This window comes from Athene noctua, chromosome 15 (assembly GCF_965140245.1).
Source record: "Athene noctua chromosome 15, bAthNoc1.hap1.1, whole genome shotgun sequence".
NCBI lineage: Eukaryota > Metazoa > Chordata > Aves > Strigiformes > Strigidae > Athene > Athene noctua.
Window position 1 is genome coordinate 15,244,924 of NC_134051.1, and position 16,918 is coordinate 15,261,841.

Genomic DNA, 16,918 nt, shown 5'->3' on the forward strand with positions numbered 1-16,918 from the left:
GAACCTCAGGGATCTGAACAAGAATATGTAGATATTACGAGCAGCAAGAAAAAAAATTTAAAACAGAAAAAATGCGCTAATGAATAAGCAGCTTACAGCTTTTATCAGCAACTTCAACTTTTATTTTTGCAGAGAAAACAGTAGGAGCAACTACTAAATTTTTCATATTAACCTCATGTTGTACTGTTTCTCAACTGTTTGATAACCCTTAGGATCTTTTATTTAATAGGTTTAGATTCCTTTTATATTATTTTTTTTCTCAGCAAGCCTATAGAGAACTGGCATAAATCAGGAAAGGCATTGGATACTTGTGCATGTACAGACCTTTTAAACTGATATAGTAAAGGAGGGAAGGGACCCCAGGCACCTCTTCTGGTGAAATCAGCAGACTGGGAAACGGATTTTATCCCTGCTTACCACAGTGGGTCTATGAAGCCACTTAAACCAAACTTTTAACAGGTGTCCAGACAGCTCGAGTTCCTTATTTTTGGAGTTCCCAAATTGCAAAATAAGAGATGATTTGGAGAAGTAGCAAGTACCAAGAACTGCAGCTGAGAATGACTGAAGCTGTGAACATACCAAGGTATACACAAAGCTGAACACACTAAGAAGTCTGCATCCAAACACTGGGAAGCAATGCACCCCCAGCTGCAAGAGAGATGATGGCTTTGCCTTTGTTTTGGCTGTTTCTGAGTGACCACTGCACAGTCTCAACATGAGAAAACTCATTAATAATTGCAAAGCATTTTGTCTCCCAGGTAACCACGCTAGAGATTTCTACAGCATGAGTTAAATAAGGCCTAAAGCCACTCAGTGAATACAGAACATAAAACAATCAGTTTAATAAAAATATGTAATGTTTTCTTTATTTTTTCCTAACTGAAAGGAATACAGACACCACTGCACTTTTTTAGACTCAAAACCAGTTACTGCACAATAATGGGTATTTATTATCTCTTGAGACACACAAAAAATTTTTCATCTCTTTAGACATAACTGAATGAAGGACCAATACCACTTTTTTTTTTTTTTCATCTCCATTTATACTTATGTCAAAGCTGAAAAGGTTTGGACCCTATCTTTTGATTACCCATTTCTTACTGATGGCAGGACTTAATCTCTCCTGAGAATATATTGCTACTTATCACCCAGCTAAAGACACCGTTCTGATCTGTCAAGTAAATGCTGTGGCTCCTCCCCTGTGAATACAGAGTTGCCAGTTACAACAATTCAGGTATATACAGCCAAGAAATTCCACAGAAGCTGGTTCCGGGCAAAAGCAAGAAATAGAAGGTGACACTGTTAAAAAGTTATTTATTTAATACCTTCTGTAATTTGGCCTATCTCCTCAAAACTTAAACATTTTATTGAACCTCCAACAACCCCTGTAAAGTGTACCTTATGTGAGTGCAGTAAGTTATTTTTGGATTAACAATATTTTCCAATATTCAGAGGAACAGAATACTTAACTGTAAACACCACCGAGATACTTAAACCACAGCAACAACTGCCAAGATATTCAAAATCTCCTGGTGCAGTTTACAGGGCAGGTTTCTGATACCATGCCAGTGCAAGATTCTGGGCAACGCTCCAGAGAAAATGAGAAATCAGCTGACTTCATGTTTATCCTGTGAATAAAACACCATATTCATCTTGGAGGAGGTTCTCTTTATTGTTAAAACAGAGAACCAGAGAGATTTCTCCGTTATTCATACCAAGCCTTTGGCATTGATAGTACTGTACAATAGAAAGGTTATTATTTGTTCTGGGGAGAGGATAGTCTGTAAGCCAATGGCAACCACACAGCAGCAAATGATTCAGTTTTGAACTATTTTATGCTATATGTTTCAGTCAGCAATTAAATGAAATCTTAATATATTTCATAAATAGTCAAGTTTTTCCTGTGTAAAAACCTGAAAACCAAACCACAATGCATAAATTCAGTGTAACTATCTTTAAATTTTGTGCTGTTGAAGCAGTATTTGAGGATTTACATCACCTTTAGGGTGTTGCTAATCTTTCCAATGTTCAAATAATTTGTAGTTAAATCAGAACACTGAAAAAATGATTAAAATAGAAGAGTTTGTTCTGCAAAATCCTAGAAAACACTAGAAACTTCTAATTAGGTTTTGCTTGGATGTATTTATTTTAAAACAAGAAAGATGCGTTTCTAATAATCCCAAAATAAAGAAATTCTTTGTTCGACCAATGATTCCTCTAGTGACCAAGGATTCTTTGTAGCTCTTAATTTGTTCTAAAAGAAAATGATAACCCATACAATGCCTTAAATAATCACAGAACATAATTTGACATAGTTTTTTTAGAGAATGTTACTAAAACCACTTGCATGGTACAGTGATCGTCTTCTGTGGGATTACCTAACAGAGTTTATTAGGAAAACAGATCATCCTTATAGTAAAATCAGTAGAAACAAGCTCTGAAAGGAGGGAAAAGTAAAGAAATATTTTCCTGTTTTAAAATTAAAAAACAAAACACAGGTTCTGTTTCTTTTTAGTTATATTATTTCATCTCTAATGAAATCAGGTAGCAACACCAGAGTAGTAAATCAGATACATAACATTGTGACAGTATAATTGTCACCTCTCCCATAAAAGCAAGTACTGTTTTATCTGATAAGTCACCAGAAATGAACTGTGTTCCCTAGAACAAAAATGCAATGGCTCAGACAATACAGCAACATTACAGAATTATTAAATTCAAACCATCAAACTTGCTGGCAGAACCATGTTGAGAGGTGAAAGACCTGATACGGTGGCTGAAATGAATAATCTGGCAGTTAGGAAGATGTGAAAACTCCCTCCACTGCTTAATGCTTCTATCAGTGCAGTTCCGGGAGCTGCTTCTGAGTCAGAAACCGGTTCTATCTGAGTTATTGGTAATACATTACTCGTAAGCAGAAGTGCACGTTGATACAGTAAATGAAGTAGAGGTCAGCTTCAGGTATGCACATAATTATTAAGTAAGTTGTATGTCATGATAGCTCTCAAACAGTTTCTATGTTCTTTGGGAGTGAAAGCCTGCTTAAATATTTTAATATTGTAGGCTATCATGAGGCATCCCATGAAATTACAGACTGCCTATTCAGTTTTTCAGTGCAAGTCTGCCGTAGTTACTGATATGCTATAAAGTATTGTTTTAACACTACCAAGGCCAAAATAGGACTGCCACAATAGTAACATTATTAATTATAAAATGCACATTTCCCCACCTACAATTACAAATCCTACTAAGAATAGCTCTACCAGTTTTTCTGGTGCATTAGGTATTGTCTTGCTCTAATAACAGGTCTTGCACAAAGCTACTTTCCAATTAATATTTTTGAAATGTTCACCTTAGTAACATGTGTACTTACTTCTGATTTACTTAGACGTTTTAGAAAAGACTAGGAAATTATTATTTTGCAGGCTAATTTAATGCTAGTAGCTAGTATCTTTATTTTGGGATTATTAGAAATGCATTTTTCTTGTTTTAAAATAAACATATCCAAGAAAAACTTCATTAGAAGTCTCCAGTGTTTTCTAGGATTTTGCAGAATAAACTCTTCTATTTTCATCATTTTTTCAGTGTTCTGATTTATCTACAAATGACTGATTTATCAGATCTTCCTTAATCCTCCAACTTCATACTTAGCTGACTGGACTCTCTCTCCCCACTATTGTGAAACCCTTACCCATACCCTGAAGCTCAGTTGTCTCATTTCACTTTCCCACTTCCTTAACTCTTCTGCATAATCCATCCGCAATTTAAATATAAGCAGGAGAAGTCTTTAGTTAACGGGCCGAGTTACCTCCGTTACACCAGGGGACACCGCAGCGTTGCGGTCGCAGGGCAGTGCCCCCGAGCGGCACGGCAGGAGGGGACAGGGCCCCGTGAGGCAGGGGCAGCGCTCGGGGCTGGGCCCAGCACTGGCAGAACAGACGCTGCGGTCAGCTGAACTCCTCAGAGGAGACGTGCAGGCGTGTATCACCTTCGTAGCGGTACCTTTCTCAGAATCAGAATCGTCTAGGTTGGAAGAGACCTTGAAGATCATCCAGTCCAACCATTAACCCAACACTGACAGTTCCCAACTCCGCCAGATCCCTCAGCGCTGGGTCAACCCGACTGTTCAACCCCCCCAGGGATGGGGACTCCCCCCCTGCCCTGGGCAGCCCATCCCAACGCCTGACAACCCGTCCTGGAAAGAAATGCTTCCTAATATCCAGTCTAAACCTTCCCTGGCGCAGCCTGAGGCCATTCCCTCTTGTCCTATCGCCTGTTCCGTGGTTAAAGAGGCTCACCCGCCCTCTCTGCACCCCCCTGTCAGGAGCTGTAGAGGGCGATTTGGGGGGTTATCTTCCCACAAGACCCCGCCGCCCTGGCCAGGCCGGTGTGGCTGGGAGCGGCGGGGCGGGCAGCGCCCAGCGGGAGCGGGGCTCGGGCCCCTCGGGCCCGCGGACGGAGCCTGAAGGGGACGGGGAGCGGGTGGCAGCTACGGGCAACCTCAGGGGCTCGGGCGCGGGAGGGGGCAGGTGCCCCCGCCGGGCCCGGCCCTGCCACCAGTTCGACCGGGGACGTGCGGCCCCGCCGAGCCCCGAGCACGGCCCGGGGCGGGTGGGCGCAGCCGGCCGCGGCCTCCGGGCGAGCGGGAGCCCCGCGCCTCGGCCGCCGGCGAGGGGCAGGGCAGGGCCGGCCCCGCCGCGGGCTCGCCCCGGGCTCGCGGCAGCCCGGACCCTTTTCCCTGAAACACCTCCCGGGCCCTGGCGACCGCCGCGCCTTGGCAACCGGTCTGGGGTCCGGGCCGGGCGGCCGAGGCGAGGATGAAGCAGGTAGAGGCGCCGGCGGGCGGTGCGGGGCGGGGGGCGGCGGGCGGCTCCCCGGTCCCTCCCCGCTGACGGGCTCCTCGCCGCAGGCGCTGGTGGACGACACCGAGGATGTGTCCCTCGACTTCGGGAGCGAGGAGGAGCTGGCGCTGCGGAAAGCAAAGATCAGGTAACGGCCCGGCCCCGGCCCCGGCGCGGCGCCCGCCTGAGGTAACCGGGCCCGGGCGGCCCCTGCTGCTCCAGCTGGGCCGACGCGCTGACATGCAAGAAACTCCATTCAAACGCCGAATTCCCGTTTTTTGCAGGGGGGGTGTCAGGCGCTGGAACAGGCTGCCCGGGGAGGCTGCGGAGCCCCCGCCGGGGAGGTGCCGGCCAGCCCGGGCTGGAGCAGCGAGGCCCGCGGCCCTGCCAGCCCACCTGCTCGGCGGGCTCAGCGTCGTCCTGCCGCTGGAAACTGAAATTTTACATACCCAAAGCCCGCATATCGCACACCACCCTCCCCCCCCCCAAAAAAAAAAAAACCCCAACCAAACAGTATTTTCGTCAGGGCTGGGGAAGCGAAGAGAGCTCCCACCTTTAGCACAACGAGTTGCACTGCGCACCCGGCTGAAGGGAAACAGCAAGTTATTTGCAATAAAACTGTCGTGTTTTCCTGCCGTGGGATGTGGTGTTATGTGGAATACAGTATATCTTACTCTTGTAGCCCTTACCTAGGGAAACCCAACCCATCGGTCCATTTTACCTGTCAGGTTAAGCAATCTGCTCTTAACCAGCAGTGTCACTGCAGCTCTGTCCACACCGAGGTCCCAGGTGACAGAGCTGTGGTTCCATCAGTGGCTTTTGAAGAACCTCATCAAAAACTGTCAAGGGAAGAGTTTTAGGTCAGAAGGAATTATACATGTGTATGCACTCATCAATAATACATATAATCACCTTTGATTCATATTGCTTTCTTTCCTTCTACCTTACCCCACTTTACTCTGGTCCATTGCAATGGTAATATTGTAGGCATAAAAAAAGAAAAACAACATTTGTGTCAGACTTAACACCTCTTATCCAAGATGCACAAACAAGCAATCACATAGCTTTACAATACAACTGTTTTACAAGTGTCTGGTGAAGCATTTCTGCCCTTCCAGTGTGTTAGACTTTGTAACGACATGAGTCAGCCATGACACAAGATTAACCTTCCCAGAGTTGCTTTGTTTCTGTGCTTTAGCAGCACACGTTTTAAATGAAGGTTTATATTTTGGTGCAGTCTGGGAAATACAGTTTAGGAGTGTGTCTTGAGCATGTGAGCCATAGATTTGTCTGTGGGACCAGACTTAGTGTGAAGTGAAACCACCCTGAAATGTTTGTAGGTCTGTCTACAGCACCAGTTACTCTAGAGACCTACTCCTCCTGGTTCATACTACCTGACAATATAGATATGCAAAGCATCAGTAAACCATACTATTAATTGATCCACTTTGTGTAGATACTTACTTCATTTGACAGTGATCTTCCTTACCCTCATTGTGACAATACTAAAAGATAATCTCATACCAAAAAAAATCTTCTGCTATAGAATACAGAAATGAAACTCCTTACATTGTTCACACAGAAGTTTGTTTTTATACTTCTGAGGAATCTTGTGCAAACAAGCCTGGAACACACCCATGTTCTGCAAAATTTTGTCTTATTAGAGGGCATAACATGTTCCAATGATTAGGTTTTAACTTTATTCCCATTTCATATATGTTGAACTTGGTTAGAATTTGCATAAGCTATGATAAGTTGTGCTTTTGTGATTCTCCAAGGTATATGCAAGTGCTCCTTAAAAGCAAAAAGTATCTGAGTGGTGGTTTAGTTAGTGGCTTTCATAAGCAAATTAGGAAGAAGATCACATACACCATCTTTGCAGTTCATTGCAGTTCCGGAACACTTGTTCTGGAGCAGTTAGGAGCATATGATCACTTCTTTTTCAAATCGGCCAGTGACACCTGATGATCAAGCCAGTGAGCCTGTTTGTTAAAAATTTGCCTAAATATATTTGAAGTTCCAGACAGAAGTATAAAAAGCAGCATGTAAAGGGCTGTCATGGCACTTCAGAGCAGGCACTGGGAGTGATTCTCCTGTGGTTCAGTGGTATACCTTAGGGTTGGCCCAACCTGATTCCGTAACACAGAATGCAACTACATTCCTAACAGCTCATTCCTATCCTAACAGGCATTGTGCTTACAAACTGAACAGAAGTTATTGTAACAAGATAAATGCTATCATTTGGCCTCAAGGCTCCAGTTCTACACTATATGAATGTTTAACTGCAACAGGGTAACTAAAAGTCCAAGCAAGTGGGTTGCTATGCTTTCAGGAGCAAATGCATGCCAAGCAGAGCCAGTGCAGAGTTTTAGTTACCTCCATCCTTTATTGGATTCGAATGCAAAAAAGAAAAAAAGAAGAAAATTTAGCATGTTTTAAAACCTATACTGTCTTTCATTAGTACAAGAAATCATGTTAGTTTATACAATTATTTCCTAATGTCATATTTCTGGAAATTAGCTTTTAAGAAAGTTTCTAAAATACAACTGAATTCAGTATAAATGCATTCACTTAAGAAAAGCTGTAAAGTTTGTTTGTTTGGTTTTTTTCAAAAATGATGCTGATAGATGAAATTGTCTTTAAAACCTGAAGCGAAACTATCTGGGATTATCTCCATGTTAAAAATTCTGTTTGTATATGACAGGAGCTATAAATTTCATCTCATGGTTGTGAATTAAGAAAACACATTTGTTCTGTTAAGTGAGGATCTGAACAGTTTATTTACTGGATTCCATTAGTTTCAGGATTATTATTTTTCTTAAAACCTAAATAGGTGGACATTTTCTGAGATTGAGGGAGTTGTCCAAATAATGAGGTACAAGTTTTGATATGTCTCCATATTCCTCCCCTAGGCCAAGAACCTGCAAATCTCTGTCTTTGGCTTGGCTAGCCATACTCTTGTGAGAGGACTGGTATTCTGGAGTCTCAGTAAAGCGTTTAGTGCTGTAATAAATGTGCACCTCTTGCTCAAGTACTTTTTTTTTTATAAATACCCTTCAGAGTTTGAAATTGGAACAGATTCAGCATCCAAACAGTAATTCATCATCTGACTTCCAAAATGAAACACCACTACTACAAGCTTACTTTCACATTTGAAGCGTGATACAGTTATAAAAGTTCAGTCCACCCTGCTGGGCTTCAGGGTTGTGATCTATGATTAACTTGTATCCACTTCTGTAATGAACTTTTACATCTTCCTGAATGAGATCAAGACTTGAAGTAGCAAGTCACTATTTTTGACAGTTCACAATATTCTCCCCATCCACCCACCTGTCTGCATACTGCAGAAAAAGCTCCTCTCGCGTAAAATGTCACATGTTTAGTTTTAAGTCAGAAGAAGCTTTTGGAAACTTTGAGGTTAGCATGGGCATGATCACGAGTAAATATAAACTACAGCTGTGTGTCATTCTTGCTTCTCCAGTCATGTGTATGTAGTACTACAAGCACAATATTGCCATTATAGAATAGATAATTACTAGAACAATTAAACAGCTATAGAATAATAATATTACAATAAAGACGAATACAATAACAATTATATTTAAAATCCAACTATAATTTTATTATAAACACAATGGTGTATCATATGTATCATTTTATTATACACAATAGAATAACACATTTAATAGTTGAATAGTTAATTATGATCTAGGCTATACTACTGTTAATTGTGTACAGAGATAGAAGAGCTTAATGAGACAATTGCTGACTTAAAATCTTATTCAGAAAACAAGTTTTATTCACTCAGCTTCAAGGGAAGAAGTTACTTTAATGCAATAGCGTTTAGTTAATTGTAACTTTAAACTAATTAACACAAGCACAACTGTACCAAATAAGTTTTTGTACTTGGCATATTACTCTGAAAATTGCACTGTGCTCATTATAGCATTCTGCAAAGCCCCTGTCTTACTGTACAGCCCAATATTCCGTGCCATACAGTTACTTCCTCCACTGAAATTCCCCTTTATTTTATTACAGACAAAATTTAGTTTGATAAGCAAAGCACAAATATCTAGTGAAAATGGACTTCATCCATAAGAACTGTTATATTCCTAAGTAATACTCCCTTTGTAAAGGGGGGGTGTTTGGTTTCAGATATTACATATGAAGGTTCATTTTGTCTTATACCCATCACCTATATTTTTTTATTTTTTTATTTTCAGAGTTCCTGTTCTTATTTTCAAAACAGTTCTGAAAGACATAAGATCTGTTTCAATTCTTTTGTGCCTTGCAATGCTGATTTATTTCATGAAACGATTAGGATTTTAGGGTACAGTGCTGAACAGCACCACTAAATTCCTTCATGCAGTACCAAAGAAACTGGTGAAAGTCTCTAGATTTTGTTCTATCTTTGAGAAGGTTTTGACATAAACATGTTCCATCTTTTAGCTTTAGATTGAAGGTTGGCTATTGGAAATACTATTGCTTTGACAATGAAGATACACATCAACATATGAGATAATAGCAGCTACAAACCAAAACACACTTATAGACTAGAAATAGCTGTTATACTGCATTGTTAACAAATACTGTAACATTCCTTCTTGTCCTACGAATTCCTAAGCCCTCTGTGTTTGTTTTTTTTTCTAGGCACCCACTGGCCACCTTTTTCCACCTGTTTTTCCGAGTGAGTGCTATTATTACCTACTTGTTCTGTGACTGGTTCAGCAACAGCTTTGTTGCCTGTTTTGTCACTATTCTCCTCCTTCTATCCTTTGACTTTTGGTCAGTTAAGGTAAGATGACCCTGAATAGTAATTACATTCAAAACTATTTTGTGTGCTATTAAATAAATAAAAAACCAAACAAAAACCATGTATACTGGCAAAAGTGACAAAGACATTGTGATCTGTTGAATTTATTAAATGTCTAGCCCATTTTAATTAAGACATTTTTATATCTTAGTTACTGTTATTGCTTATCACCATGTTCTTTATGGCTGATGTGAGCTACTAATGTGGTGAGAAAATTGCCCTGCCATAAGTAGATTGTTTGTATGATCTCCTCCTTGAAAAAAATAAATAAAATAATATTGGCTTTCAGTGATGGATGCCAAAGGATGACTCAAGCTGCAAAACTGTGCCCAGACCCAGGGGCTGCAGAAGGCTCCTGGGAGCCCAGCTATGGCACCGGTGCCCCAGTCATGTGCAGGCAGGGGCGTCAGGCCAGCCTAAATCCTCAGGGCTCCACATGTGGAACAAGGCTTTTGTTTTCTAGAGGTGAAGCACTGATGTATCTCCAGTATGCTGAAAACTTCACCCAGGTGCAGAAGGAATCAAGCAAATAAATTAAGAAAGTACATGCAGCTTATTTGCTTATAATCAATTTTCCTTTTTTTTTTTTTTTCAGTGTGTTTTTGTTCAATTCTCCTCTCTTACTGAGGAAATTTGTTTATTGGGGGCTTCTCCTACTAACTGATTTGGAAAAGATACATCCTATACTTTCTTACCTAAATCAATGTTATTGTGCTAACTATCATATCAGAAGAGGACAACAGGCCTCTAAATTTGTGGTAACTCATCCACCTTTAATGACTGTTGTGCTCAGTCTAGCACGGCTTTTAGAACTAATTTTAGTATTTGATAAAATATATGATTTTTCAGACATGCTTGTCTTTTTTTTTTTTTTAATGTTAGTCTGACAAGTGAATTATGCTACTGATTAATGAAAATAACTGTTTCTGTCACTAGAATGTGACAGGAAGACTCTTGGTTGGTTTGCGTTGGTGGAACCAGATTGATGAAGATGGAAAAAGCCACTGGGTGTTTGAAGCAAAAAGGGTAAGTATCTTAATAAAAGTAGGCACAGGACAAACAGAATCCATAGGAAAGCTTATAAAGCTGATACTAAATCAAATAAAGCAACAGAGTGCCTTTGTAACAGTTACTGTTAATCCAGCTTCTATAGAAGATAATGTAAGTATTCAGTTGCAAACACACTGGATTGTTACATCCTGGAAGCATTCAGGACAAAACTGGTCCTGCAACATTGTCATCACGTGTGTCAGCAGAATAAGAAATCCCAGCACAGTACTATCAGTGTGAAACAGTTCTGGTAGTTCCATTTTATTTTCTAGTGAGAACCCCTTGTAATAAACACATCTTCCCATAGCTAATCCTAACGCAGAATCCTATTCAGGGAAGACCTCTGTTGAAAGCAATTCTGAATAGTTCAAATTCAGTATTTTTAAATGAGTATTTTATTCATGCTCCTGGAATACAGTGGGGAATGAAACCCGTATCACAGAGCATTCTGACAGTGCTAGTGCTCCCCCAAACACCCTGAGCAAAAGAGCTCCAAAACCGCACTTGGCATCGCTGCCAGAGGCGAGACTGCAGGCTTTTGCTTTCCCTTGCTGACACCCTGCACAGCCTCGTTCAGGCCAGAGCCTGGCAGAGCAACACTTCAAGCACACGCCCCTGGGTGCGGAGCCCAGCGCGAGACGCCCCGAGGGGACAGGTCTGGGGTGGGTGGGTGCCCTCTCAGCCCCACGGCAGGTCCTGGCCACACAAACACAACTGTCAGAGCGGGGCTGCGCTGGGTGCCAAGGTAACAGGTGTTAATGACTCCCTGTGATCCAAGTGGAACCCAAAGAGAGAATACAGGCAAGGCCGCAGGAAAGCGAAGAACCTAGAAGACCTTCAGAGTTTTTGAGTTCTGTCAAGTTGAGACAGTAAGCAAGAGCTAAAGCCTCCCAGAAAATCTGGCAAATGGTAGCTTGATTAACGTGAAAACCATAGTACCACAAGAAGAAACATATAATTAAAGTGGATTGTATTTTTGTCATGGTTTCCCCATGAGAAACACTTTCAAGGTTCTGGAATGTGATTCTTTTACTTTCCAGAGTCAGGCATTCCCCACCTTTACCAGTCCTCTAGCACCTTTTTAAGATCTCTTGCTTTACAGATAAATTTGCTTAGAAATATTCAAGTCACTCACCAACAATAAAGAGCAAATTCTTGGTGTGCTGCTGCAACAGAGGTTTGCCCTTGAAATCCTCTCCTTTGCTGAGGACTGCTGGAAGAAAAATAGTTTTTACACTTACAGTCCTAACACCACAACTCCTCTCTCCTTTCTTTGGGATGACTGCAGCCTTTTGTAATCTTGCTCATCAAGTTAACTAGTTTTTTTTGGGTGCAGAGTTTTCAGGTATATTGACTTTTTTTTTTTTTTTTTTCTTTCTCCTGAATAGTGCTAATGCAATGTCACTGTTGGGTAATTTGTCAGTAATTTGTGATACAGGTGATTAAACCCTTTCAGGTGGTACAGATGATTAAACTCAGAACATCTGTCTTTTTCTGTAAGTGTGAAAGCACAGAACATTATTCTCTGGATGTCTGCAGCATCACTAGTTTAGAGGGTACATGAAAAAATTAGATACCTTGTGATTATTGCATCTTTTAGGGTTTTGTTAGGCAAGATGGGGTAACTTAACTGTATTTACGAGTTGGATGTCATTGTCTGTCTCTGGATGGATGTGTCTTGTTTTTACATGGAGAATTCAAGAAACTGAAAATGAACTGGAAGGCTTTTCAGTTTTTGGAGTGGGCATGTCCACAGGGCTTTCCTTTCCAGCTGTGAAGCCTGTATTTCAGAAACTAGCACTAGTGGTGGTTGAGTGGTCTGCAGTTTGGAGTGAGACTTTGAATTCTGGTCTCCTAGGAAAGATCAGATCTTCCTGAACAATTCTCTTTCTTTAGTTTAAGTGTTCGGAGTTAACAGTGAGCCTTTCAGTGTAGATAGCGACACATGAGTTGTGCTGACCTGATGAGATGTACAACCAGGGCTTTTTGCAGGGCTTTTGCTTTGAGGTTTTTTGTTCTCCCCAAAGAACACAAATAGAGCACTGTGAGAAACGATGCCTCCTTCAGAGATGCCAGCAGTTACTGTGGTGTCCAACACCAGTACTACGGAAGAGGCATTTTCAAAGCCACAGTTCTTAATTTCTAGAATATCAGTGGACTTCATAAGCAAAACTGAAGTATTAGTTCATATAACAGAAAACTGAGCTTTACTCGAGATTTAAATTAAGCTAAGATACTGCATGTTTTTAGGAAAATGTATGGAAATAGGCATTGTAATGAGGATTCCATTGCCTGAACAGGAACTGATAAATCCTGTGGGGGATCTTTAAAGTTTGCTTGTTAGCACTTGCAACAGCTCATTGCAATTTCCACATTAGATACAATAGCTTTTCCAATACTGGACTGAATTTTCCTCCATACTCTTGGTTTGTGAACAGGGCACATGTCACAAACCTACACTGCAGACAGTGAAGTACTCACACGCAAGTTCTGCTTGTAACAGTGTCTTCTGTTTCACACTTCTCTAAGGCCTTGGTAAATTTTGAATCTAATGTCAAAGTTAACTTAGTATTTCTGAATTTTAGAAGCAGTTGTCAGTGTAACAGGACTTTGACTTTAAAATACTACTAATATGTAGTGTTCATGAGAGCTATAATTGATGAAAGGAATATTTCTCATTTAAATGTGAACGGACACAGGAACATTTTGAAATTAAAATGCTGTCATGTACAGTAGGGCAGCAGGCATAAAACTTCACATCAGCTACTTCTCATTCAATTGTCCTTCTAGGCATATAATAAGTGAAATCTAGATAAAAAGAATTTTGTCCATTCTGCTAATTTTTTATCTATTGTGGATTTTGTCTTTGTGACTAGTAGTTTCCATAATTTTCCTTCTAGGTGCCTACAATAGCTGCCTCAACTGAAGCTGAAGCTCGAATCTTTTGGCTTGGCCTCATTATCTGCCCAGTTATTTGGACAGTGTTTTTCTTTAGCACCTTGTTCTCCCTGAAGCTGAAATGGCTGGTGAGTCTGGGGGTACTGAAGGACCTACAGCTGACAGGTTGTTAGAGGGAAAACCCACATCTGTTAGTTTTGCAAGTGTCTTTGGAGCCAAATCTTCCACCAGTACAAAAATTCCACTAACAGCTGCAAGAAATCACAAGGACTTTTCTACAGTCAAGCCCTGCCCTCTGGAACAGATCAGTAATTTTCAGCCCCACTTCTGCTGATATCAGATGTCAACTCCTTCATCTAACTTGAGAACCTTAAGGGGTTGGCAAAATTACAGACTTCTTTTTAACTGTAGCAACTTACTTTTCCCCAGCCTATTTCAGTCAAACTAATAGGAGAGGTCAAAAAATGGATCAGTGATGCTGGTTCTCAGGTTTTCACATCTCCTTGGGACTTGAATGTTACTTACTCTTAAAAGTAAGGATTTTAGATCTCTGGTATCATTCCCTTTTGAAAGAATCAGTATCATAGTGCTTAAAATCTTAATAAAATGAGCTCTAAATATGTGTTTTATAGTTACTGTATTTATAAGTCACCTACTTACAAAAACCCCCCACATTTTTCTAAATACAAGAGGGAATTTACCCCATAGATTACATTATGTGAAGATATTTTTGCTTATGAAATCTTTTTTTTCTCCTATAAGCATTAAGCACCAAAGAATTAATTTTGTCAAGTTCCTAGCCATGCTAAGTAGAATTTCTTAATTCAGTTTGAAAAGATAAAAGCATCTTGGATATGTGCAGATACATAACCAGTAACAGCCAAGATTACATTTTATTATTAAATGAAACAGGAAATTTAGCTATGGGTATGAATCAATTGCAAATCATTAACTGCTTTCTAGTTAGCAATGGCATTGCTAAACAAGCAGTAGTTAACATTAAACCAGCAGTCATTCTCCATGGCTCCACCTTTATTTTTGAAAACCAGAGATTGTTTGCTAACCAGAGAGCTGCTTGGAAAAGGAACCCTAACTAGCACTGGAGGCAGGTTGCTCGGGTGCTTGTAAAAGGCAAGTTACACAAATGAAAACACAGTAACTGCCAGGAGACTGTTTCCAAGGGTATGAAAAACATTTTTCCTAAGTTGTTTTATTAGTCAAACAGGTTCAGCTTGCTGCTAAGCATGTAGTACCACAAAAGGATCCAATTATTTTCACTGCCTGCTAATGCTAGGTATCAATTCATATCTATTGATGCTCTTTGTAAATCCTCTAAGTTACAGGATCTTATTTGTATGTAATAAGGCATTTGTCAGCTAAACAAGTTTGCTATGTATCTAGATGAGAAGCTTTTAGGTACAAATCAGGCTTAAAAAAAGTGAAATGATCATGGAGTCAGTTGAATTGGTCCTTTTTAGAGTAAGTGCTTTTAGGAAAGTAATGAAATCTTTTCAAGATACAGAGTGACCAAAAATAAATATGTATTAGTATTTTGATAAGAAGAGAGGCATTTCGTAGAAAGTAATTATTGCGTGTGTTAGACATAATTGGATTTCTTTGAAGGTCATTTATTATTGGAAGGAATATCCCCCTCTCATAGCACATATGTCTATCTAAATAGTTTGTATACATATGTACATGCACACGTGTAGAGATATTCTGCCCATAGTCTACAGAGAACAGTGTCTTTGTCCCCGCTGAATTTCTGTTTGTCCACAGGCTCTTGTGATAGCTGGGATCTCCCTTCAGACTGCTAATTTATACGGCTACATCCACTGCAAATTAGGGGGACAAAAAAGCACCAGCAGAGCAACTTCAAGGTTTTTTGTCACAGCAGACGTTCCCAAGAGTAAGTATGGAGTTGTTCTGTGCAGCCCCCGGAGCAGCACACGCTGACCTGCCCACGCCGCAGGGCTTGGCTCTGCTCAGGTTACTGCTCCCCAGCTCAGTCCTGGAGGGGCCACCCTGCCCCCCAAAGCCTCTCCTGGGCCGTGCCCCTCCTTCGGCTCGTGTTCGGAGGCTGCTGAAGCTTCACAACTGGGCTGCTCCCGAGCCCCGCCACCAGCAGCCCCGGGAGGGAAACCTTCCGAGGCATCGCCAGGCCTCTGCGTGGGCACAGCTGGGAGAGCCACCCCCAACCCGCGGCTTCCAGCAGGCTCTTCCCTGCTTTTCAGGAAAGATTCCAACATCCCAGTTGTGCTAACAGCCACGCTTCCTGTGTTCGTTCCACAGGGACGATTCCAAGGAGAGTCGCCAACACCCACACTGAAGAACATGGGAAGACAGGCACTAGATAATCAAATAAGAACGAAAATACTTATTTATGAAAGCTGTTCTCCATACGAAGATACCTGAGCAAAGCTCTTCTAGAGTTATGCCTGCATGAATAAGGATTTTATGTCATTTGTGTTTGAGTCTTTAGATTCAGAAAGGTTTAGAGCCTTTACTTCTAAGTTTCATCAAAAGGTAGTTAAAACAATGCTCCTAGTTTATACAGGGCACACTAAGAAAAAATCTGTCAACTAACCTGAAACTTAACCGTGAATTAGAACGTAATCGAAAGACAATGCTCATTAGCTTCATTTTGGAACTACAATAAACAAAAAGCAGAACTGCCTCCCTCTTGTACACAACAGTGATTTCTCAAAGCTTTGACTCCTCACTAAAAAGGACTGCAGTCACAAGGGGCTGCTTAAGTTACTAAAGATACCGAAGGTTTATTTTTTAGCGTTCAGGTTTAGGGCTGACTGGAAGAATGAACAAAAGTCATGTAGCACGTTCACACAGTCCTTGTGTGAAGCAATCAGTCACGTATAAATAGTTAAAATAGGTTAATCTTATTCTGATACATGTAATAAATAAAATACTGTGCTTGTACTATAATTGTCTAAACTCTAGTGGTTTTTTTTTTTTAAAGTGATGCCAGTTATAAAAAAAAGGAGACAATACTACACTGAATTTCACTCTAAATATAAATCTTTTCCACTGAGAGAAACTGAAATGGTGTTACTGAGAAAGAGAGAGCAGAGCAGGCATTACAGTTCAGCCCAGCACAGAAGGCAGGACAAAGCCTACTGCACGCGCATGGCAGATACATCCGACACGACGCCCCACAGCCAGCGAAGCACATTTTACATTCAACTTTCTGAACAAAATCTTGTACACGCATGTCTTCAGACACCAACTTCATATTCAGGCTATTAGTACCATGACACTGCATGTGGACTGCACCTACCTAACACAGGGGAAGGTCAGT

The 16,918-nt window shown here is 41.0% G+C and overlaps 1 protein-coding gene across 2 annotated transcripts; it reads left to right on the forward strand.

Annotated features, from left to right (window-relative positions):
* Nucleotides 1-4,411: 4,411 nt before the first annotated feature.
* On the forward strand, nt 4,412-16,545 carry TVP23A (trans-golgi network vesicle protein 23 homolog A). 2 transcript variants are annotated; one of them, XM_074919314.1, is made up of 7 exons: nt 4,412-4,826; nt 4,910-4,989; nt 9,492-9,528; nt 10,591-10,680; nt 13,605-13,730; nt 15,382-15,511; nt 15,895-16,545. In XM_074919314.1, exons 1-7 carry the CDS (start codon nt 4,818-4,820, stop codon nt 15,957-15,959), a joined length of 537 nt encoding a protein of 178 aa, XP_074775415.1. In that variant the 5' UTR covers nt 4,412-4,817; the 3' UTR covers nt 15,960-16,545. The 2 variants fall into 2 exon arrangements, with proteins under 2 accessions (XP_074775415.1, XP_074775414.1); XM_074919313.1 differs by having other exon boundaries at nt 4,413-4,826; nt 9,492-9,636.
* The last annotated feature ends 373 nt before the right edge of the window (nt 16,546-16,918 follow it).